The sequence below is a fragment of the Otolemur garnettii genome, unplaced genomic scaffold (assembly GCF_000181295.1).
Source record: "Otolemur garnettii isolate 467f Iridium unplaced genomic scaffold, OtoGar3 scaffold00022, whole genome shotgun sequence".
NCBI classification, from domain to species: Eukaryota; Metazoa; Chordata; class Mammalia; order Primates; family Galagidae; genus Otolemur; species Otolemur garnettii.
In genome coordinates, this window is record NW_003852417.1 from 2,043,658 (window position 1) to 2,066,960 (window position 23,303).

At 45.7% G+C, this 23,303-nt stretch overlaps 2 protein-coding genes across 3 annotated transcripts in view; one reads left to right on the forward strand and one right to left on the reverse strand.

The window, feature by feature from the left end:
• Window positions 1-14,184, forward strand: part of ASAP2 (ArfGAP with SH3 domain, ankyrin repeat and PH domain 2) — a 185,598-nt gene extending 171,414 nt beyond the window's left edge. Inside the window, exons 22-28 of the mRNA XM_023511806.1 lie at window positions 863-1,115; window positions 3,008-3,139; window positions 4,660-4,825; window positions 10,907-10,956; window positions 11,390-11,481; window positions 11,911-12,033; window positions 14,090-14,184. Coding sequence (XP_023367574.1) covers window positions 863-1,115; window positions 3,008-3,139; window positions 4,660-4,825; window positions 10,907-10,956; window positions 11,390-11,481; window positions 11,911-12,033; window positions 14,090-14,164 — 891 coding nt within the window. The 3' untranslated portion in view covers window positions 14,165-14,184. The remainder of the gene's footprint in view (window positions 1-862; window positions 1,116-3,007; window positions 3,140-4,659; window positions 4,826-10,906; window positions 10,957-11,389; window positions 11,482-11,910; window positions 12,034-14,089) is intronic.
• A 3,121-nt stretch (window positions 14,185-17,305) lies between these two features.
• ITGB1BP1 (integrin subunit beta 1 binding protein 1) overlaps window positions 17,306-23,303 on the reverse strand; it is a 12,838-nt gene continuing 6,840 nt past the window's right edge. For both annotated transcript variants that reach the window (XM_023511838.1, XM_023511839.1), the window contains 4 exons: window positions 21,735-21,871; window positions 18,782-18,874; window positions 18,095-18,244; window positions 17,306-17,561 (listed from right to left, as the gene is read on the reverse strand). In XM_023511838.1, coding sequence (XP_023367606.1) covers window positions 17,490-17,561; window positions 18,095-18,244; window positions 18,782-18,874; window positions 21,735-21,871 — 452 coding nt within the window. In that variant the 3' untranslated portion in view covers window positions 17,306-17,489. The remainder of the gene's footprint in view (window positions 17,562-18,094; window positions 18,245-18,781; window positions 18,875-21,734; window positions 21,872-23,303) is intronic.

Genomic DNA, 23,303 nt, shown 5'->3' on the forward strand with positions numbered 1-23,303 from the left:
TTTAGAACAACATAATTTAAGTTGCTGTGGAAGTTTAACTTGCAGGTTCAAGTGTGCTATGACATAAAAAAAGTTGAAAATCACTGGTATGGAGTGTGGGTCAGCAAAGTTAAGTGATTTTTCCCAAGATCCTTACTAATGAAGCTGATGTTTGATACATGGGCTAGATCTAAGTTACCTGAGCCTTGATTTCTTGCATCTGGTTCCAGTAAAGCACATAGCTTTCAGGTAAGCAGGGTAAGCAAGATCTCAAAAACCTGAGAGTAAAATTTCAGGCTTGTGGACCTAAAATATCATAGTTCTTATTGCACTTATACAGGTGTGTCAGGATGGCTTAAAAGCAACCCCGGACAAAATGTAAATGATGAGGCCTGGCTGTGAGCCAATAAAACTTTGTGTACAAAAACAGTTGGCAGCCCACAGGCCACCCTTTGCTAACCCTGATTTGGAAGAACCTCAGGAGTTGCTGTTTGATCTCTGATGAATTAGCTGTGTGTCTGTTGTAGAGTGACGGCAGGTGGATGGCCAGAGCCAGCTGTGCTGTGGTGTGACACAAGAAAGCATATTGAGGAGAGAGAACTCCAGGGGAAATACAGAGCTAGGTTGAGGGAACCCCAGTAAGATGAGATAGCTTGTTTTAAATGCTTCACAGCAGGGAGAATTGTGGCCTGTAAATCACGGCTTTCTACATATGTGTGTTTCTGTTACGAGATGCAAGAAGAGGGAGGGAGTTTTACATATTGCAGCTCTCGTACTACAGCCGAACACGCCAATGCTACCAGGCCAAGCAGAGGTGACCGTTAGCACCAAGAGTGACTGGTGCCTCCTCTCTCACACCCTCTGCTCTGACCTTCCCCTGCAGCCTAGTCCCAACCGGCGGGAAGACCGGCCTGTCAGCTTTTACCAGCTGGGGTCTGGCCAGCTTCAGTCTAACGTGGCAGCTTTGGCCAGAGATACTGCGAGCCTTGCCAAGGACAAGCAGAGGAGTTTCGTGCCCAGCATCTTGCAGAATGAGACCTATGGAGCCATCCTGAGCGGCAGCCCGCCTCCCAACCAACCTGTACCCCCCAGCACCACCAGTGCCCCTCCACTCCCCCCACGGAACATGGGCAAAGGTACGAGCCTGTCAGCAGTACTTCGTGGATGCACAGCGTCTTGTTTTGCTTTGTGCTTTGCAAGTTTGCAGTTGCTTTGCCCCCGACTAGGTGGCACCTGGGCTTCTCTGTTTTGTAGTTATTTTCTATCTGCTTCCTGAAGGGAGTCCGTTGTTCTTACAATGCCAGATGGTGGTTGGGCCTCGTGACTTGATTCTTATTCTGGGCAGAGGTGTGGCCTCTGTGCGGGTTGGGTAGTGTGGGGACACCCCCACGGCAGTCTGAGGTGGGTGATGGCCCCTGCAGATCATGCCCGTCTCTTTATCTTTCTCCACTCTTCCCCCTCTTGGCCCTTTATTCTCCCCCCTCTTTTTTCCTCCTCTGCCTGCATCTGAGCCAGCTTATGGCATCTGTGATAATTTCTTGTCCCTGATCCCTATGAAATGAGGAGCAGTGCTCAGCCTAATTATAAAATATGAAACAGACCTTGCGGGCCCCACAGTGCCATAAAGGGCAGAAATCCTGGGTTCCACCCCTCACCTGCCCCTGTCCCCCAGGGAGGCCCAGACTGGCACTGAATCACACGCCCCAGGAGCAAACCCACTGGGCAGGCCCTGCACCATCTTGCTCACTGCCCCCATGCACCCCACACCCCAGGCAGCGTCCACTTTGTGCGTGATGAGGATGCCCCTGAGCAAGGGAAGCAGCAGCAGGACCCTCCTCCCAGTCCTGTATGGGTGTTGGTTCTGTGGCACCCAGGATCGGGCCCAGCTGTGTGAGACCCGAAGATGGTCAGGTCACCTTTGTTCCCAGTAATGGCTTTTAATGACTGTGTGTGTCACAGAAGGAGGGTTTTGTTCTGTTGAGTCATGGAATAGGCATGGTGAGTTCTTTATTTCTTGATTTCCTCAATGAAGTCTTGGAATTAGAGGGTTTTGACTTTTTTTTATTGTTGTAGTTTGGCTGGGGCTGGGTTTGAACTCACCACCCTCTATATATGGGGCCAACACTCTACTCACTGAGCCATAGGCACCACCCAGTTTTGACTGTTTTTCTTCTTTCTTTTCACCATTCTTGCCTCTGGCTTTAGGTCTTCTTTCAAATTTGTACATTGTACCTCTTACTTGTTGGAAACACCCAACTCCCCCCTGCTCCCTTCTGGGCCACATGTGGCCTAGGGTGGGATTCCCACACAACCAATGAGTAGCAAAAGTAGTTGAAGTTGTCACCTTGCACATTTAGGCAGACCTTGAGAAAAGTGCAAAGGCTTCCTCTGCCCTGTGGCCTGGCCCTGGGAAGGTGCGGAGCCCTCTGGTTTCCTGGCCCTGCCCTGTGGGCCATGCACAGCCTCCGACATGGGGTCACATCTTGCCCCGTGCACCTGAGCATGATGCTTTGGGAGGCAGAGGAAGGACTCTGGCCAGGGAAATGCTGTCTTTTTTGTGAGTCATCTAATCCTCCTTGTTATCATCTGCCCTTCTGTCTACCAACTTGGGCTGGGGACAGGGTGCTGCTCCCTGTGGGCGGTGACCCCCATGGGGAGGACTTCATGGGATGGCAGAGATGAGCAGAAGATCTGTAAGCCCCAGTGCGAGGCTCAGGAGAGATCACTGTGGTTATTTATTACTGTCTTCAAACACTTTTTATATTTGAGTAATACAATTAAAAAATTTTAGATTTCATAATTGAGATTGAGGAAACTAGCCGAGAATATTCCCTGAAGCATCTTTGCTTTAGTGTTTACCAATATCTATCTTCCAGATATCACAGACAAGAATAAAAAAGTTCAGCATCCTATTTAGTATTCTAGAAGGGTGATAGTGACTGTTTCACAAGGGAGAGAGTCAATAACGCCATGTTCTGTTTCTGTTTTTGTTGTGTGCATGTGTGCGCGTGTGTGCGTGTGGGTTCAGTTCAGACAGCCTCCGCTAACACCCCGTGGAAGACAAACACTGTAAGCGTGGACGGTGGAAGCCGGCAGCGATCTTCGTCAGATCCGCCCGCTGTCCATCCACCGCTGCCCCCTCTGCGTGTGACATCTACCAGTACGTTTTTTTTTTCCCTTTTTGCCCATGGGCTTTGTAGATCTGGATGGCAGGGGGGCAGTTCTCGGCAGCCACTTGGGCACTTGGGGAGAGAGCTACCAGCTGCACCAGCCTGTTGGTGTGCCAGGTGCCGGGACCTGTGTGGCCTCCTGGGGCTCATCCAGCCTCCTCCCCCCAGCTCCACACTCTTGTCTATCCCTTGCCCCACCCCACGGTGGCTCCCTCCTTCCCTTCATCTGTCCTCTACAGCATTTTAGCAGCGTTTCCTACTTTACACGCAGGTTTCCTTTTCCTTTGGCCATTTGGTGATTTTCAATATTTGGAGACCATCCTTTGGTACATAATCTAGCATGGGTTTTACTCCATATCAACAGGTGATTGAAAATCTCCAAAACCTTGGGGATGGAAGTGCAGGAGAAGGAAGAGGTTTTTCAAGTGTAGAACCAGGGTGTCTTTTTTACCACATCAATGGAGTTAGCCTTGGGTGTGCAGGGGGCGCCTAGCGTGCTGGGTTATCCTTCTAGTGCACCCCTAAGGCAAGCTGCTTGTGGTGTCCTTTAATAAGTTAAAGTAGAAAGTAGTGTGGCCCCAGGCACAGGTGTGCTGGGAGGTGAACAGCCATGGCGAGGCAAGGTAGGCCAGAGCCCACTTTGCTGACTCCCCATCTAGTATCCCAGGGGCTGGATTTGTGTGCTAGAGCCTGCTGTTTGACTTTTCCTTTAAAATGGAAAAAGATCTTTAACTGAATCCCTTCATTTTTTTTCCCGTCCCAGTCCCTCCATGAGAGCAGAAGGCCTCAGCTCCCTCTGGCTCATTCCACCAGGGAGGGGCTCACTTGGTGTGTTAGCCCTGCCCTGAGGCAAAGCGCCATTTTCAACAAGGACACTGGATGGTAACAGGAAGCGCAGGGCTTGGAGAGAATCAGGGGATAGAAACTTGGCTCAGCCCTAGCTCTGGGTCTTACCAGCTCCTCCACCCTTGAGGCAATCCTTTCACCTGCAGCCTTGGCCTCCCCAGTGCAGCCTGGATGGGGATAGAGCTCTTTGTCCCATGAACGTCATAGATCGTGGGACCATTAGGGCTGTTACAAAGTCAGTTGCACCTGGTCTCTCCTCAGATTTGACCTGATGGAATGGGCAAGACCTCTTTCCCTCTGGACACGGGCTAACCCAGGGGACAAGAGAGCTGGTCCTGGGAGGCCCCGGGCCCCGGGCAGAGACAGAAGACTGTCCTGGCTTCTTCATGGGGAATTCTAGTTGAGGAAACACCCACTGCCTGATAGAAAAATCTTCACCATAACTCAGACTTGTAGCTTCTGCCTTTGTTTGGAAAAGACTCCCTGGCCCCTCCTCAGTAATATAGTTTAATGAATGTCAGCAAGGAAACAGTGGCAGGTTTTTCCCTAATTTAGGGATTAGCAGTAGGAAAAGACAGTCCTTACAGAAAAAGCCTTGGGAGAAGGCAGGAGCGGGAAGCACTGGAGGCTGACACTGTGTGTTTTTGTCATTTTCTCCCCACAGATCCCCTGACTCCCACACCGCCCCCTCCTGTAGCCAAGACGCCCAGTGTGATAGAAGCCTTGAGCCAGCCCAGCAAGCCCAGCCAGCCTGGGGGCTCACAGAGCAAGGCCCCGCCTCTGCCCCCCCAGCCGCCTAGCCGCCTCCCTCAGAAGAAGCCTGCTGCTGGGTAAGCCGTGCCTGGCTGGGTTGCCATCCTTGCTCCTTGCATACAGGGAGCGTCCAGATGGCAGTGGCCCTACGATGTTACCTGGTAAGGTTTTGTAGGAACGTGTTCAGTCCCTGGTGTTCCTGCTACTGTGATGTGTGAGACCAGGCATCACATACCGAATTCATCAGGTCTCAATTTATCAAGAATTTTAATTTTTATTTATTTATATATTTTTGAGACAGAGCCTCAAGCTGTCACCCTGGTAGAGTGCTGTGGCATCATAGCTGACAGCAACCTCCAACTCCTGGGCTTAGGCAGTTCTCTTGCCTCAGCTTCCCAAGTGGCTGGGACTATAGGTGCCCACCACAACACCTGGCCATTTTTTTGGTTGTAGTTTTCATTGTTCGGCAGGCCTGGGCTATATTCAAACCTGCCAGCTCAGGTGTATGTGGCTGGTGCCTTAGCCGCTTGAGCCACAGGCGCCAAGCCAATCAAGGATTTTTAAATTATAAAATTTTGTTACAAATATTTATCTTAAATTTACGTAATGAATTCAGTACAGATACTGGGATTTTTTTTTTGTGGTAAGTTCCTCAAGACATGGGCCCCTCTATGTTTTTTGCTATTCACTGGTAACCTTATTGTTAGAGTGGTAGGTCAGGGTCATCACTGAAATAATTGAAAAGAGCCAGTAAAGTAAAGCCAGTAAAGATTTATTAACTACTAACAGTTTATACAGCAAGCTGGGCCCCCTCCTAGTGACTGCAGGCCCCATGGAAAATGCAGTGTTGGGTTTTATACACAACTTTGAGGGGTACCATCTGCTTCTTGGAAGTCTCTAAGGTTCTTAACTGTTTCCAAAGTAGCCTAGGTCAGCATGTCTCCATGTGTCTGACCATAGCAGAAAATCCCTAGGACATTTCTTGCAAGGTCTTTTTTTTTTTTTTTAAGGGACAGAGTCTTACTTTGTTGCCCTCAGTAGAGTGCTGTGATGTCACAGCTCATGGCAACCTCCAGCTCTTGGGCTTAGACGATTCTCTTGCTTCAGCCTCCGAAGTAGCTGGGACCACAACACCCACTGAGCCACAGGCACCACCCACCTGCAAGGTCTTTAACTAGCCCCATTCCCATAATAGTGCTGGTCAGCCTGACCCAAACCAATATAAAATGGCCTAACTGCATCTGTCATCACCCTGCTCATGTCTGACTGCCCACCACAATGCCCAGCTATTTTTTTCTTGTTGTTGCAGTTGTCATTGTTGCTTAGCAGGCTCCGGGCTGGGTTTGAACCCACCAGCCTCAGTGTATGTTGTGGCTGGCACTCTACCCACTGAGCTATGGGCACCGCCCTGCCTAACATTATCTTGAACATAAAGACGCTCTTCAGTGAGAGGCTTATATTTTCTACAAACACGGACACAAGGATATTTTTCTACATAAATACACTTTCACTAGCAAAACCAGGAAATTGACATGATGTGTAACTACCTTAGACCCAATTGAAGTTTAGCCATTTGTTCAAATGACATCCTTTATTGCGGAGAGATCTGATCTGTGACTCTTTACCTGGATCTTGATAGTGGGGCATGATTCATTTTAGCAGAAATGATATGTAGAGGTCAAGATGTGGGTGCTAGGTGAAGTGTCATGGTCCCACAGAGGCCCTCTGAGTGGTCAGAATTTGTATTTACAGACTTGGCCTAAATGTACACGAACACCACTTATATTCCATATCTTTCTGTGTTGAAATCCATGAGTTCATACTGATAGCTCTAGCTTCAGTTGTTCCAGGAACAGACCACACTGAAACCAACAGCCTTGAGACCCAGACATTTTATTATGGCAGAGATCCCAGGAATCTGGACGGCATAGTTGGGGCCTGTGTGTGCCCCACAGGGTCTGACAAGACCAAAAGGCTGGGGTGGTTTCACACAGGAGGCGACTGGTCAGTGGGAACTGGTGCTGTCGGTGTCTTCTGCCCTCTCTGTTATCAGGTAGCTGACGTCATCGGCTGGAGGACCAGCATGTACGTGGCCTCTCCCCGTGGTGTGGGCTTCCTCACGTCATGGTGGTTAGGTCCAAGTCAAGTTCCCAGAAGTGGGTTTGCTCTAATTTTCTCCTTTTCTGCACTTGTAACTTCCTTTCTGAGGGTGAAGACTCTGGCTCCCATCTTTCCATACTTGATTTAGGGACAGATTTCCCATTTGCCTCCTCCTCCTCTGTTTTAAGCCTCCCTCCTTTCCCTGACTCCCATTCTGGGACCCTCTTGGGTGCTCAAGCTCTGATTTCCCACCATCTGATGCCTTCCTCACCCTACATGGGGTTGGACACTGCAGTCAAACCACCCTTCCACAAGTGCCCTTGGCGTTCCCCTCAGGCTGACCCGGCCCCCACCCACCCTGACAGCCGCCCCTCCCTGCTCAGCCTCTCCAGGGGGTGTGTGTTTGTCTCCGTGCAGCCAGATAGATGGCAGAGCCTGTCAGCATGCAAACTGGTCTTCGGTTCTGAGAAATTCACTAGTGTTTTGTAATGTCCTCACTTCTTTTTTTTTGTCTGTTCTCTCTTTTAATATAATTTTTACTCTTCAGAAGTCAGACTCTCTTGGCCTTTCCTCTCAACATTTCATCTTTTCTTTTTCTCTTTGGGTGACCTCACGGCTCCGACAGACTGCCCAGAGTCTCAGCGCTTCAAGGCACAAGCTCTCAGCTGACCCCAGGCCCTGTCTGCCCTCTGACTCCATCTTTATAGCCTGGGCCCTGGGTCACTTCTGCAGGGAACGCGAGGGCAGGCGGGGGAGGCCTGCTGGGTGTTCATACTCTACCCTGGGGTAGGGGACCCAGAGCCACCCTCTCGTGTCCATTCCTGCTTTGTAGCTTGCCTATTTTAAAGATCTACTCTCTGAGAGATTTTCTATATTTTTATCTTCCAGTTCTTAAATTGAATTTTCTTCATGCCAGCTCTGATACAGTAATTCTCAAGTTAAATTTCTTCTATAGTACCATTCTCTTTTTGCCTTCTGAGGCCATTTTCTCTTATCTTCATCTTTCTGAGAATGTTAGTGACGGTTTTGAGGGGTGTGCTTCTTTTAGGTTTTGCTTTTCTGCATGTGTGTCTTCCACGTTGTGCTGAACTGTGTTAGAAGCCTTTCCCCATAATTTGGCTCCATGCTTCTCTGTTCCTACACACTCCAGCTGAGGCACCAAGGACTGGCAAACTGTCCTGCTGCCCAGCGCTGACGGCATGGTTTCCACTGCAAGCCATCTGTCGGGGAACTCTGAACTCGGACCTCTTCTTCTTGGATAATGCAGGTTCTTTAGAGAATAGTCTTCTGGTCTCTTATCTGTAAGCTCTAAGTTTTCTGAGAGTTGAGTAGAGAAATAAACTTCTGCTATGTCCCTGTGCTTTTCTTTTTTTTCAAGACAGGGTCTTAAGCTGTCCCCTTGGGTAGAGTGCTGTGACATCACAGCTCACAGTAACTTCAAACTCTTAGGCTCAAGGGATTCTCTTGCCTCAGTCTCCCAAGTAGCTGGGACTACAGGTGCCCGCCACAACGCACAGCTATTTTTTTGTGTTTGCGGTTGTTGTTGTTTAGCAGGCCCATGCTGGGTTTGAGCCCACCACCCTAAGCGTATGTGGCCAGCGCCCTACCCACTGAGCTATGGTGCTGCCCAGTATCCCTCTGCTTTTCAAGATCTTCCTGACACCTGCCCCTGGAAATCCCTAGACACCCTCTGTTTTGCACTCTCCAAGTGTAGGATCTTATGGTCTTTAGTAGGGTCAGGCTATGGCCAGGCTGTTCGAAAAGGGTGGGATTCAGTGGTTCCTTAAGCAGACCTTAGCCTGACCCTTCTGTTTGTGGCTCTGCCCTCTCTCCACTTCCGGGTCTTCAGGCCAACGGGCGCCTGTCTGACATGGCCATGCTGCCACTGGGCTTCACCTCCGAGACCAGCTAGCTAGAATGTGATCCACCCTCCCTCTTCCAGCTTCCAACATTTTGTTTCCTCTTTAATTCTTTGTTATTTTTGGTTTATTTTTTTTACAATCATTTTCTTTGGGAGGAAGTGGAAGTAAGTGTATGTCACTCTGCCACTTTTAACCGGAAAACTCCCAGGACTTTGAAAGTGCTGCCTTGCAAGATAACTCCCTAAAAGATGACACACATATCCGAGCCTTCCTGTTCTTTGACAGTATATGGAAATATAATTGGTTACTGAACTATTTAATGAACATGCTTTCAAGTGCCAATTATTATCTTTTTCTCCCTTTTATTTAATTTTTCTTAGCAAATGGCTTCTTTGGAACAATTACTATCTTTTGCCACTGCACTAAATGGCTACAGGCCGTGCTTCTCTGAGTTCCACTTGGGGTCCATACTTCTGTCCTCTTCGCTTACAACACTCTCGGGTTTGCTCTGCCCAAGCTGCTGTTTTTTCAAGAGACCAAATCGGGTACTAAAGTTTGGGATAAGGATCAGCCCCCAGCACTCAGCAAGGAGCCCTAAGAACAGGGCTGCTGAGTGCATTTCCTCTCTGGCATGCCTTACCTGGTTTCAGATCTCAGTGGAAGGAGACGTTGGGCTGTGGACAGAGCAGGAGAGGTTAGAGTATGTGCAAGAGAGATGAGGCCGGGTGGAATCATGTTGTCACTGCCCAGGGGAGTTCTGTTTCTAAAGGTGGTGGTTTGTCCTCTCATAAAGGAGGTAGCCCCTCAACCACCACTCCTCCAGCAATAATTTTGTCCTTGGTATAAATCTGGATTTTCACACTAGTTTTCTTACAGCAGGTTTCAGCAAACACTGGCTCACAGGCCACATCCCGCTTCCCTCCTGTTATCTGTGGCCCAGGAGCCAAGAATGGCTTTTGTCTTTGTAGATAGTTAGCAAAACAAATCAAAAGCCGAATATTTTATGGCACATGGAAGTTGTGTGAAATCACATTTTGGTGCCTATAGACAAAGTTTCACAGAAGACAGCCAGTCGTCTGTGGCTACTTGCCCCACAGTGGCAGAGTTGAATGGTTGTGTCAGAGACTTTGCACCCTACGAAGCCTAAAGAATTTAGTGTTGGCCCTTCAAAGACAAGTCTGCTGACTGCTGTCTTAGACACTCGGGCCTTCCCTGTGAGTGCTCTGTAGTCCAGGGTGATTGCAGACTAGATCCCGGCCAGGGCAGCTTCATGATGTCTGCTGAGACATTTACACACAACAACATTGATGAGGATCAAATGGCAAGACTGGCCAGGTGTGTGGGGCCTTCATTTTTAGGCCCTTTCACTGTCTTGAACATGGGAGCAAAACCATTGTCATTTCTGAGGCTGCTGGCACCAAGGCCCAGGTGTATTCCATTGGGGCAGCACAGAAAGAATGGACAGAATTATGTCCCTGACTTCCCTTCCCCACTCCTGGCTCCCATTCCTCATCAAGACCCACCGGGGGACTAGAGAGCTTCTCTCAGCTTCTCTGAGACATGTGGTGCTATCTGTATTTTGAGAGTTTGACAGCCCTGGTGTCACTCACACCTTTTGCAGATGGAAGCACCAACTCTCAGAAACACACTTATCCAGGTCTACCAGGTGGTGGGTCTGAGTTAACAGACCCCATCTGCCAGCTCTGGGAGCCACTCCCTTCCCTGTGTGTTTCTACCTTGTGGCCTTGGTGTGTGCTGGCGCCTGAGCCCGTGCTCAGCCACATCGGTTCCCAGCAGCAGGGACCACACAGATGACCCTGCCCAGTGGGGCTTGGGTATGTCCTGGCAGAGCCATCTGGACCTGAGATTAAGATCCAGCCCCTCCCTTTCTGATGAAGGGACCAAGGCCTAACCAGGGAAGGAAATGAGCAAACTGGAGGTGGAGCCGTGGCTGGTCTCCAGCTTTTAGCTCCAGACCCTGGTCCTCAGCTGCAGACTCACATGGAGGGTGTGCCCTGGTTGTAGGGTCAAGAGCCTTAGATCTAGCACTTTCCTCCAGACTTCTCATTCCTCCTTCTCAAAAAGAGCTAGCTGAATGAAATCAGCTCACATGTCGGCGTGAACCCAGTGGTTCCCTTATGAAAGGGAGAAAGTGGCCTCAGGTAGCATTAAGTCTGTTTTTCCCCTTCTTTGTAGGGCTGACAAGCCGACCCCAGTGATCAACAAAAGCCAACCAAGAGGACCTGGTAATTATTTAGTGTGGGGCTGGGTTCTGCTGAGCTTGTAGGGGTAGTGGGGGGATGTTCCCAGGGAGGCTTGCCATGCCGAGGGAGGCCCAGCAGTGCCCTGCTGCACGGCCCCTGCCTGCCTCAGCTTCTGGTGCTCTGCTCTCGAGCAGCTCGCAACTGGGCTCCTCACTCTGTCCTCTCCTGCCAACAGGGTGAGCTGAGAGGGGCCTCTGATGCCACCTAACTCACTTTGGGACACTGACCCACCTTACACACCCTGTAAGAGCTGCTTCCAAGGCAGAAGTTCTTTGGCTTTGTGGGGACTTTTGTCTCAACATTTGGGGAAATTCAGACATGACTCTGTGACTTTTGTATTTATTGTTTATTGTTCATATCTCATGTTCATGATTGATGGGACATCTTATAAAGTTGCTTCATTTTTGCCTTCAAGCAGCAGACCTTTCTGGAACAGACGCTCTGGGTCCTCTGTCCAATGCCGTGGTTCTGCAGCCCCCCGCACCCATGCCCAGGAAGTCACAGGCAGTAAGTGGACGAGCTTCCCCTTCCCCTTGGCTCTGGCCAGAAGGGTGCAGGTTGTTCTGCAAGGGTTGGGGAAACGGGTCTTTCCCTCTTCCCCAGGTTGTAGCAGAGCAGGGGGCTTCTTCCCAGTATCTGCCTGCTTGATCTAGGTGGCTGGCAGGCTTGGCTTCTCAGCGGCTCCAGACAGACCACTCTCAAGCCCTAGGCCCAGCCACTTGTTCCCCGCTCTTGGCCTGTGCTATCTGCCCAGCTGGGATTTTTCCATTTCCCTCCCTGGCGCCCCAGCTGCACTGACCTGCCCAGGCGTGGCATCCATGGGCTTCCCAGGCCCAGGACTCCCAGGCCAGCTGGACATGGAGTGGTCCAGTTTTCTGCCCCAGGAGCTTAGACCTTCTGCCACACTGACCTGTGGCCCCTCCTCTCTTTATGCAGACCAAGTTGAAGCCTAAGCGGGTCAAAGCTCTCTATAATTGTGTGGCTGACAACCCGGATGAGCTGACCTTCTCCGAGGGAGATGTGATCATCGTGGATGGGGAGGAGGACCAGGAGTGGTGGGTGAGTCAGGGTTGGGCCTGGGAGGGGCCCTGGGGGCTGAGTTGTATCCCTGCCCTCCTGGCTGGAGAGACCTGCTCACGGTGAGGTTCTCAGTCAGAGCAGCCCAGTCCTAGTGCCATTGTTCAGTCCTCAGGTCACTGACTGCTCTGCCCCTTGGCTTCCTCATGTATCTCTCTGTGGATGCCACTTTTGAACCAGCCTGAATTATCCCCGAGGGTGGTTTCTGTCCTCATTTGAGGGCCTCAAATGAGACCTTTCCATTTTGAGGCCTTGAGTTTCTGTGGCATTACCTGTCCCATTGCTGGATTGGGGGAGTCAGGTGTCTAGAAAGAACTGACCTAGAGGACACAATCGCTAGGTGCTGGTCTGGTCCTGAGATGAGCTGTGGGCTACTCAAGCATCAGCTGGAATCAGGAGCGAGATGATCTGTGATTCCCCTGGAGAGGCCAAGAATTCAGACTCAACCCTGATTTGGGACAGGTTGCTTTTATCTTTAAGCTTTAGTGACATCTGTGAAAGGGAGCTTACCCATTGCCCTGTAAGGATGATGCAGTGAGTATGCACTGAGAGGCAGCTGCCGAGAGCTAAGGGTGGAAGGACTGATAGTGAGCAGAGTGTGTGCATAATGCTGGGTGGCGTCTGCCCCATGCCAGCGCCTGGTGCTGATGGTCTAGCCCTGCAGGTGGAGCTCAGCTAGCGGATAGCTCAAGTGATGACTCAGACAGGACTAACAGAAACTGCTCTGCTTTGACAAGTGCAAGAGTTTGGATCCTGTCCCTAGCAGAGCTCCCACCTGTTTAAACCGTAAACTCTTGGCCCCCAGAGGTTTTGTGCACACTCAGGGCCTTGCAGCTCTGCTTTTGGCCTGGCTGGATCCAGCAGTCTTCCTCCGGGCTTCATTTCCCCTTGAGGGATGGAAAGCGCCTGTGGGCTGTGGTAGCACAGGTGAAGAAAGGGACACAGGCAGCTCCTGGGTTCTTGGGTTCCTGGCTTCCAGGGAGGGGTGAGTGCCTGTTGCACCAAGGGTGTGAGCTCCCAGACTTGCTACCTCCCCAGTGTGAACAGTGGAAATGGGGCTGGGGTTGGGAGCTCAACTACAACAGGCTCAGCCATATGGGAAATGCCTGTTCATTTCCCAAACTCTGGAAAACACAGAAAGGTATAAAGAAGAAAATAAATGTTGTAAATAATCACAGCCTGCTACCTTCACTCCTACCCCCCAGAACCCTACCATTTATATTTTGGCAGTTTTTATTAAGACTTTTATTGGCCTACATAGTTTACATTATTGAGATCATATTTGGATATAATTTATGTAAGTTACTTAGAGTGAATGAAGGTAAGTGGATGTATTAAGGGCTTCCAGAAATGGTTGACTCAGTTTAAATGGAGCCAAGTCACTCCTTTCTGTGACTGTGTAGCTCTCAAACTTCAAATGTATACAGTTATGATTTAATAAAAATTCGCATAACATGGGGCGGCGCCTGTGGCTCAGAGGAGTAGGGTGCTGGCCCCATATGCCAGAGGTGGTGGGTTCAAACCCAGCCCTGGCCAAAAACTGCAAAAAAAATAAAAATAAATTTGCATAACATGATTGCTCCAAGTACAAAAACCTTCATTCCATGTTATTTTTGTGTTCAATTTCATTAAATTTGAAATTGAATTTTAATATGTGCTCATGAATGCACTAAAAATTCCCAAGTACTTTAAAAACTTGAAATAAAACTATGTTAAATAAGATGTAAAAAATAAAAAGGCAGACGGGGAGTGGTAGTCAGCCGGCTGACCTATGTGCCCCAGGGACTGCAGGCCCAGATGGAGTGCCGTCCTCACAGCAGACGCTGGTCAGAGTCCCTCTCACAGGAGGCACACACTACTGCAAGTACAGGTGAAGAAAAAAGCAGAAAGTAGTTTCGATGTTGTACCCAAGTAACTAATCATCAGAAGAGATTGTTCTGAACAGATCTGTTCTTTGTTTCCCCAAATGCTATATGTAATGCCCTTCCAAGTTGCCAACATTTGGAGTTTTTATAACCTAAACTTTTACTCATTTCAGATTGGCCACATTGATGGAGATCCCAGCCGCAAAGGAGCATTCCCTGTATCGTTTGTGCACTTTATTGCTGACTAAATTGCTACTGAACAAAAGCATTTCTTACAACAGTTACATTCCTCTTTTGTTGTTGGTTCCAAAACTCTTGCCAGATATAACCAGTTCCACGAATTGTATTGTACGGTAGCCCATTTTCTCTAATACTACTGTTCTGTTTTTAAAATCAAAGACAATTTTTACACATAAATAGTTTTTTATAATTTGTGGTTTTCATAAAACATTGTTATGCTTTTATTAGGAAAAAATGAATTTCCTGAAGGTGAACTGAGAAGTTATTTTAACTACATAATCAAGATCCTGCATTTATAGATTAGTAAAACCTCAAAATATTTGAATTTAAGAATATTAGAAATAAATTCTTCCTGCTTTCCGTGGCCCTGTGGCCCCTTGGCCCAGTTCTGCAGTTGATCTTTTTTGCACAATTACTATTTTAGGAAGCACATACCCCCTCTGTCTGCTTCAGGGGTCCATGACCCAGCCCTGGACTTTCTCAGTAAGATGCCATCAGTTCACCTTTAAAGACACATATTCCTCTGAAACCCATCCAATACTTATTTAAAGCAACTTGGAAATTGACACATTAGCGTTGTACTTCCTAATTTGTGAGGTTGCAGCTGTCATTATCTTCTGCATGTGTGTATAACCTGTCATTGTGAACGATCATACTTAACAAAACTACCGATGGTTTATTATAACATACAATATTTGCAGTCAGTCCAATTCCAGGAGGTCATATATAAAACTGCATTTCCTGAATTTGGTTAAAAACTAAGGATGATGGATTGCAAAACAGTTCTATAAACTAGTTTATATGCTTTAGATGTTTTGGAATTTGCCTTCTTAACTTTCTTAATCACACAGAAATCAACTGTACACAGTAGAATTTTCCGTGGTGCCAACCACGATATATTAACACGTGTCACCTGCTATTTCTTGTCGTGTATACCACTGCCTTCCTTCCTACCCATGAGAATGTTTACTCAGTTTAGTGTCTTGTATTTATATAATATCCCAACAGGAATGGTAGTTAATACTGTCTTGAAATTTAATCTGTCCATCTGTTTATAATCAAAAGCATATCAGAAATCTGTATATCCAGGTAATAAAATATCCCCGAACATCCCAGTTTTTACTATTTAAGGGCATCATATCATTCTTAACCTTAAGCTACTTAGGGAAGGAGGGGAGGGGGGATTAGGTTGTATATTATAACATCAAAACTCATTAGTTTTAACGAAATTGACTGTCATACCTCTATTTAGTAATTGTGACAAGATTCATAGTAGGAATATTGGAAATTCTAGCACTCTTTGAGCATAGGCATATGATGCCCACTTGAGACTTCTAACAAAAACAGAGGAATAAATTTTACGTATAGGCTCGGAAAGCGAGGAAACAATGCAGTTACTGCATCTGTTATGATGGTACATTGGATTGAAGCAGCCTGCCTTTAGTGTGCAAGATACTTGGAAGTGTAGAGATCTTTTTTTTTTTTTCTTTTCTCTTGACATTGTACTTTTTATTGCTATTATAAAAGAAGACAGAACAAACTGGAATGCTTTATGATGTTGTATAGCAGTTGCTTTTTGCCTTTCCAAGTTCCAGGTAAACATGTGTTAGATCTATAATTAAAGTCTTCTTTTAAAGCACTACATCTATTTTCACTAATTGTTAATTTCTGTTGGTTGAACCCCTCATTTAGTTAATTTTCTCCTAGATTCAGGAAGTAAACATACCTTTTGCACAGTGCACTTATCCGACTTTACAGTCCTCCTTCATCTGTGTCTTACAATCAGCCTGCTGACCACCTGGGGCCAGCTGTGTAAGGAAGAAAGCTGATTCATATCAGCATTTGAACTCCAAACTATTCTATCAGGTTCACTGGTACATAAATATCTAGGAAATATTTTTCCAACCTACAATTTGGTGGTGCTATTGTGCAGTAATTAGTAGTACTCTTGCCAGAGGAAAAATTATATTAACTTCCCTAATAGTTATTTGCTCTTTGCAAATTAAAAAAAAAAAAAGCAACTGAAAGGAAACATTGTAGATATCTATTTATATTTAAAGTTTACGAACTTGAGCTGCAGGATTCTGGCATTTTGCTTGCCATTTTCCATTAGATCTGACTTCTAGGGATAATGACTCAGAAATATGTGCTCAGACTAATAGTAACTGTGTGACCTGTTAAGGGGTGGATAACAAGATGCAGCTTAGGATGCTGTTTGAGATGTATGATAATCAATTCATTCACTTTGGTCTAGTTGCAGCGCAACTGTATATATTGTATAACCTAAATTGATTCTTATTTTCATTGTCCTTAATGCAGTGATTTATAATTAGAGCATGTCTAATAAGTTTACTCTTCTTGTTAACTAGTCACTTGACTGGAAAAAAATAAAATACTTTTAAATGGATATGGTTTTATTTTTAATGTTTTTAATCTTTATAGTGTTGTATACTAACAGTCCTTTTTTTAAAAAAAAGCATACCAACATATTATTATACCTGAGATCCTTTAAATATCAGTTCTTGTAGCATGAGCAGTCATCTTTGAAGGTTCTCTCAACTCTTTGAGATAAAAATTGAGATTTACGGCTCAGCGCTCATAGCACAGTGGTTATAGCACCGGCCACATACACCAAGGCTGGCGGGTTCAAACCCAGCCTGGGCCAGCTAAACAATGACAACTACAATTAAAAAATAATAGCCAGCGTTGTGGCGGGCACCTGTAGTTCCAGCTACTTGGGAGGGTGAGGCAAGAGAATCCCTTAAGCCCAAGAGTTTGAGGTTGCTGTGAGCTGTGACGCCACAGCACTCTATCAAGGGCAACATAGTGAGACTCTGTCCACCCCCCTCCCCCAAAAATTGAGATTTACTAGCATATTGATAATATGCTTTTAAAAAGTTGGCAATATCACTGCCCCACACCAGCATGAACCCAAGTCCCCAGTCTAAACCTCTAACTCACTCCACCCTGTTTATAATCAAGTGATGCGCCTCCCTAAGAAGCAGCCACAGTGCACATTCGTCTCCCTCAGACAGGGCCTCAATGTTTGCTATTTACTGAGTGGACATCTATGACACTTAGGTGTTAAGTTTATTTCTATTTGAAAATGGCAAGTGTTTCTTTTTTACTGGAGAAAGTAGATGACTTCATTGAGAGTAAACTCACTGTATAACAACACATTTTATTATAAAAACGAATGTTCAATATTTTATACATTGTGTTTTCTTCAGAAAGTCTAGAGCAGGGGCTCACCTATTTCCATAACAGTTCAACTTTACGGATTGAAAACAGCTGAGCTTTCAGATGAAGTTGATTTCCACTTGATTGCAGAATTCAAGATTTCTCTGATGTTAATACGGAGTCAAAAGCAGTAGATAAAACTTTGCAAATTGCTTGTGCCTGTTCCTACATTATGTGAAAAGATGCAGTAAGAACAACATTCACAAATCTCTTTCTGAACTTAATTTGACCAAGAGGCATAAACAGAGGCCACGCTTCTGATGGCTCCCTCAACCTGCCCATCACTTCTGGAAGCCGCCTACACATGCCTGCCTGGATCAGTGGGGCCCTATCCGCCTCCTTTAGAGAAGAGCACACACAGATACTGCAGCCGGTGAGCAGGGTGCTGAGTCAGGAAGGACAAAATACAGAAACGGAGGGAGCCTCTGGCCCACAGAAAACACCCACATTTCCTCCAAACGTTTCCCCCAAACCTTTAAATGCAGGTATAAGTGAGTGTTGCTACTGGGCCTAATATAAATAGTTCACAACCTGCACTAAGTTAGGGCAGCTGTCAGACCTATGGCCTAATATTCATTATCACTGGCTAGGTGGTAGATACATAATACAAAGCATTTCTTCAGCCTTTGAAAAGAATGTAAGTCTGGTTTTGCCACTTGACGAATAGGAAACTAACCAAGGAAACTTAAAAGTCTCACCAGGCTGTTGCACTGATAAACCCACAGGCTGTATTCTTCATTGCTCGCATCTGTGGTCTTCAGAGCCAATAAGCTTTTTCCTGCCCCCAGACCATCATCGTAACACACCATCCGGATGATTAAATACAGAGCATGCCTGTGCAAGACATCCTGCAGAAATCAGGAAAAATGCAAAAAGATCAGGACTGTTTTCAATGTTTCTCAGTTCCTATGACATGTTTCCAAGCAGACTCTATTGTGAGGTTCTGAACAGCACATCCAAGGATCTGACAGGAAGTAGCCATGTAGGTTTGTCACCCCAGGGGACATTTCCTTATGCCCCGTTAAGGGGCGCTTTGCCTTCAGGGTCACACCCTCCTGCTTAAATCCCAGAAAGACAAGGGTAGGGTGATCTAAACTATCCCTGTTTCGGTGTCCTCCTTATAAGCTGACAGCTACTCTTAACTGCTGTGAGGTCCTAAGTTGAAAATGCACCAGGAGCCATAGTGGGGGGCTACAGAGGCCCTATCTACACAGGAGGTGCCTCTACCCACCCTCAGGAACTGGTCACATCTGAGACCAGCTGCCAGGAACGTTTACAAACCAACCACTCAGCAAACAGGAGCAGACCTTACTGTAAGTGGGCTATTAATGGCTTGAATTCCCTTTTATCTAAAAGACAGTTTTTTTCTTTAATAAATTACTTACATACTGATCTGATGTTGATACTTTTATGCCATACTTGGAAACTCCCATAATAAATTCTTCTTCCAGAGGAACAAAAGGCAACTTTCCATCTTGCTTTATAGTAAAAACAAATTACATGATAAATATTAAAATTATGTTAATAGTCTTAAGTTGGATTAGTCACATTTAGTATCTGGCCGTCACAAACCTAAAAAACTCTTTAAAGAATGTGGGGGTACAGGGGTGGCACCTGTGGCTCAGTGAGTAGGGTGCCATATACCGAGGCTGGTGGGTTCAAACCCAGCCCCAGCTGAACTACAATAACAACACAAATAGTCGAGCGTTGTGGCTAGCACCTGTAGTCCCAGCTATTTGGGAGCCTGACGCAAGAGAATCACCTAAGCCCAGGAACTGGAGGTTGCTGTGAGCTGTGTGACGCCAGGGCACTCTACCGAGGGCCATAAAGTAAGACCCTGTCTCTACAAAAAAAAATGTGGGGTACACATTAGCTGGGCAAGAATTTCTCCAAAAAGCAGAACAACTACCCCACTTTTTTTTTTTTTTTTGGAGACAGAGTCTTAGTATGTTGCCCTTAGGAGAGTGCTATGGCATCATAGCCCACAGCAACCTCCAACTCTTGGGCTTAAGTGATTCTCTTCCCTCAGCCTACCCAGTAGCTGGGACTACAGGCACCCGCCACAACGCCTGGCTATTTTTTTGTTGCAGTTGTTGTTTAGCTGGCCTGGGCCGGGTTCAAACCCGCCACCCTTGGTGTATGTGGCTGGCGCTGTCACCACTGAGCTACAGGCACTGAGCCTATCCCACTTTTTATGGCCCACAAATGTGAGCAAAATTCAAGTCCATCCACTTCACGTATATCTCTGTCCCTTTGTCTTGGCCCTGGTGTCAACCCTAATCACAAACTGAGATTATTCCCACAGATCCTGGTGAGATAAAAAGTTAAACATAAGAAAAATAAAGGCCCGTCTTTCAATTCTGAAACACTCAAGGCTTATGCTCATGTCAGCATGTGGGGTGATCAGGAAACAAGAGCACAAGAAGCATTTTCCTCACAATCATTTTGTGTCTACGCAGGTGGTGGGATGTGTCTGGTTAACCCCAGGCCTCAGGGTGTCAGGCTGGCAAATGCTGCTGATGAACAGTTGTTAAACACGGTTCACAAAAACAATCTGTGTTTTTAGTTACTCAGAGTACAACGGCAGATAAAACCTGATGATGTCCCCAGTGGACTATCTAGTTTTATCTCCTAAATCCGAATACTGCCTAATCAGTAGACGTTCTATATTATAAATGTTTTTGTGGAGCCATTTGCCTACATTTAAGAAATTATGGTAAATAATCCTTAATTCTTAGGTCCTCACAATGTTACAAGTACTCTCTCTCTCTCTTTTTTTTTTTTTTGTAGAGTGCTGTGGCCTCATAGCTCACAGCAACCTCAAACTCTTGGGCTCAAGTGAGCCTCTTACCTCAGTTTTTCTATTTTTAGTAGAGACAGGTCTCGCTATTGCTCAGGCTGATCTCGAACTCTTGAGAGCAATCCACTTGCCTCAGCCTCCCAGAGTGCTAGGATTACAGGCAGGAGCCACCACGCCCAGCCCTATAAGTACCCTCTTACCAATCATTGTCACATTAAGTTTAAAGCAATTCCAAGAGTCAAAATCAAATGCTATTGTCAATAATGGAATTATAACAAGCAAAAATTCTATGGCAACGTGAGAAATTTAACAGTTATTATAGGAATGGACATAATATGAGTGCATTTGGGAGGAGAAATACTAGTAGTCATTCAGTACAATACTTAGACTAGTTGTTGCTTGTACAGTAAGTCTTCAACATCACTCACAGGTTCTTAGAAAACAACTACTTCAAGCTAAAAGATGTATACATAATGAAATCAGTTCTTTTCCTTATCAACATTACAATGAAACAACTCTGAATAATGTGTTATTTGAGAACCTGCTGTAAGTTGTTCCACTTAAAGTCACAGTTAGCAAAAACTTCCCGATGCTATCAGGTGACGACGTCATGTACTATGGTGGAATGACTTTATACTCCAATAGTCCAAACTCAGTGCTAGGATACTAATCATGTGAGCCTAGACTACCAAGAGTTCTCTGTTAAGTGGCAAATTAGATTCACTGATTCCCATCAAACAGAAATAATTTCCATTACTTTTGTGAAGATGTGAATCCTATTTAATGCTCTCATTCTCTATGATTTAAGATCATACATTCTTAAGATAAACACCCTGTGAAAGACTTTGCACTGCAGTAATTATTTCTTTGTTAATGAATACATGAAAATGCAATTTTGTTTTCTAGAAACTTTGGAAGTAGTTTACTATTAGTCCTTTGGTTCATCCATTTCCACCTCTGGCAAAGTATAGACCTTATAATATTTTATGCACTAACTTTACACCTGTAATTCATCTTAATTTTCATTCATGATGATTTATTTTTCATCATCTTGACATGGATAAGTATTTTTGAAACTACTCTCACCTGTTTCTTGTTAGAAACAAGATATGAACAAACAGGTCAACATCACTATGAATTAGATTGAGAGATGAAATGAGTTCAGTGGAGATATAAGGTTTTGACAGACTATTTCAAAAGGAAGACCTCTGGAATGTAACCAGTCGATACAGTCAGCTCCTCATTTAAACAAGGAAATCGGTCAGCAACATAAAGTAAAATACTATGTCAGAGGGCAGGAACAGTGACTGTTCCTGTGCAGCTCAATCTCCAAGACACTTTACACAACCCAAGACCAGAGAACTTCGTAAATATTTGTAAAGGCAATGAAACTGTGGCTTCAGGATAAGCTAGTGAGCACAGCGCCATCCAGTGGGCCTGGAAGAGCAAACAGCTTTCTCAAAAGCCAAGAGTTTACAGGATCTCATAACCAGGGGCTTTAAATCGGAATATTGTTTTTATTTTGTTTTGTTTTTTACCTGGGCAACATCTATGTAATTTATCAGGTCTAGTGGCCCTTCCAGACCTTTTCCCTCAGACAGTTTCAGCTTCTCAATGGCACCCACATATTTTATTCGAAATTCTGCACAGGTATCTGAATTGTTGTTGCTTTGTCCTAGAGATGAAAGAAGAGTGATGATTGTTAGACTTCAAAAGAAATATCTGCATTACAGGTATCCTCAGTCACTTCCCAAATGAAAACCAGACAGTGTCATTAGAACACAACTTTAATTTCAAATTTTACAATGTACAATTTTTTGATGCAATGGGAACACACTTAAAATTTCACTAACTCAGTGACTCATTATACACTGAGTATAGAAAAGCCTCAATAATAGGGATGAACTAATAACCTTCATTTCAAAACAGGAAAAAGTCTACTGGAGAATGATTACCTTTAGAATGCATAGTGATACTGAACTATTTTTTGGTTCCTTCCTTCCCCCACTTCACCATGTTAACTTTCTTTCCTGATTCAGGAAGCCTGCGCTTCCTCTACCATGCAGTCAAAAAAGACCATACAATTTTTTTTAATGTAGATGGAATAACGCCAGGCAGGCAGTCCCTTAACAAATGGCCACAGGTTGAAGAACTGTGTGTGTTATAAAATCTAGCCAATACAGAAACTACCACAAACTGCCCACCTTCTTAAGGAAACCACTTTGGGATTATTTTTAGGTTGTTTATATTAAAAAAAGGTGCCCACATCTTTAATATTTTCAAGGCTTCTAGAAGTAAAGATAATGGACTTAATGTCACAACATTCTCTTATAGGCTGATTAATCTATGATCCTAAAGGAAAAGGTAGGATATTTATTTACTTATTTAGAGACAACTGTCTCACTCTGTCACCCTGGGTAGAGTGCCATGGAGTCATAGCTCATGCAACCTCAATCCCTGGCTCAAGTAATCGTCTTGTCTCAGCAGTCCCGGGCTCAAGTAATTGTCTTGTCTCAGTAGTCCCAGGCTTAAGTAATCCGCTTGTCTCAGCCTCCCAAGTAGCTGGGACTACAGGTGCCAGCCACAATGCTTGGCTAGTTTTTCTATTTTTAGTAGAGATGGGGATCTTGCTCTTACTCAGGCTGGTCTCAAACTCCTGAGCTCAAGCAATCTGACCACCTTGGACTCCCCAAGTGTTAGGATTATAGTCATGAGCCACTGTGCCTGGCCTGCCACTCCGTTTCTTAAAAAGCTATTTGAAACTTCTAAATTATTGCCCACTCCACTAGAGAGGTGTTAGTTGCAGGGAGGAAAGAAGGGAGAGAAGAAAGGGAGGGAGGGGGCTCAGAGCCTGTAGCTCACTGGTTAGGGCACCAGCCACGTGTAGCAGGGATGGTAGGTTAGAACCCAGCCCAGGCCTGCTAAACAATGACAACTACAACAACAACAAAAAAATAGCTGGGCATTGTGACAGGTGCCTGTAGTCCCAGCTACTTAGGAGGCTGAGGCAAGAGAATCGCTTAAGCCCATGAGTTTGAGGTTGCTGTGAACTGTGACATCACGGCCTCTACCTAGGGTGACACAGTGAGACTGTCTCAAAAAAAAAA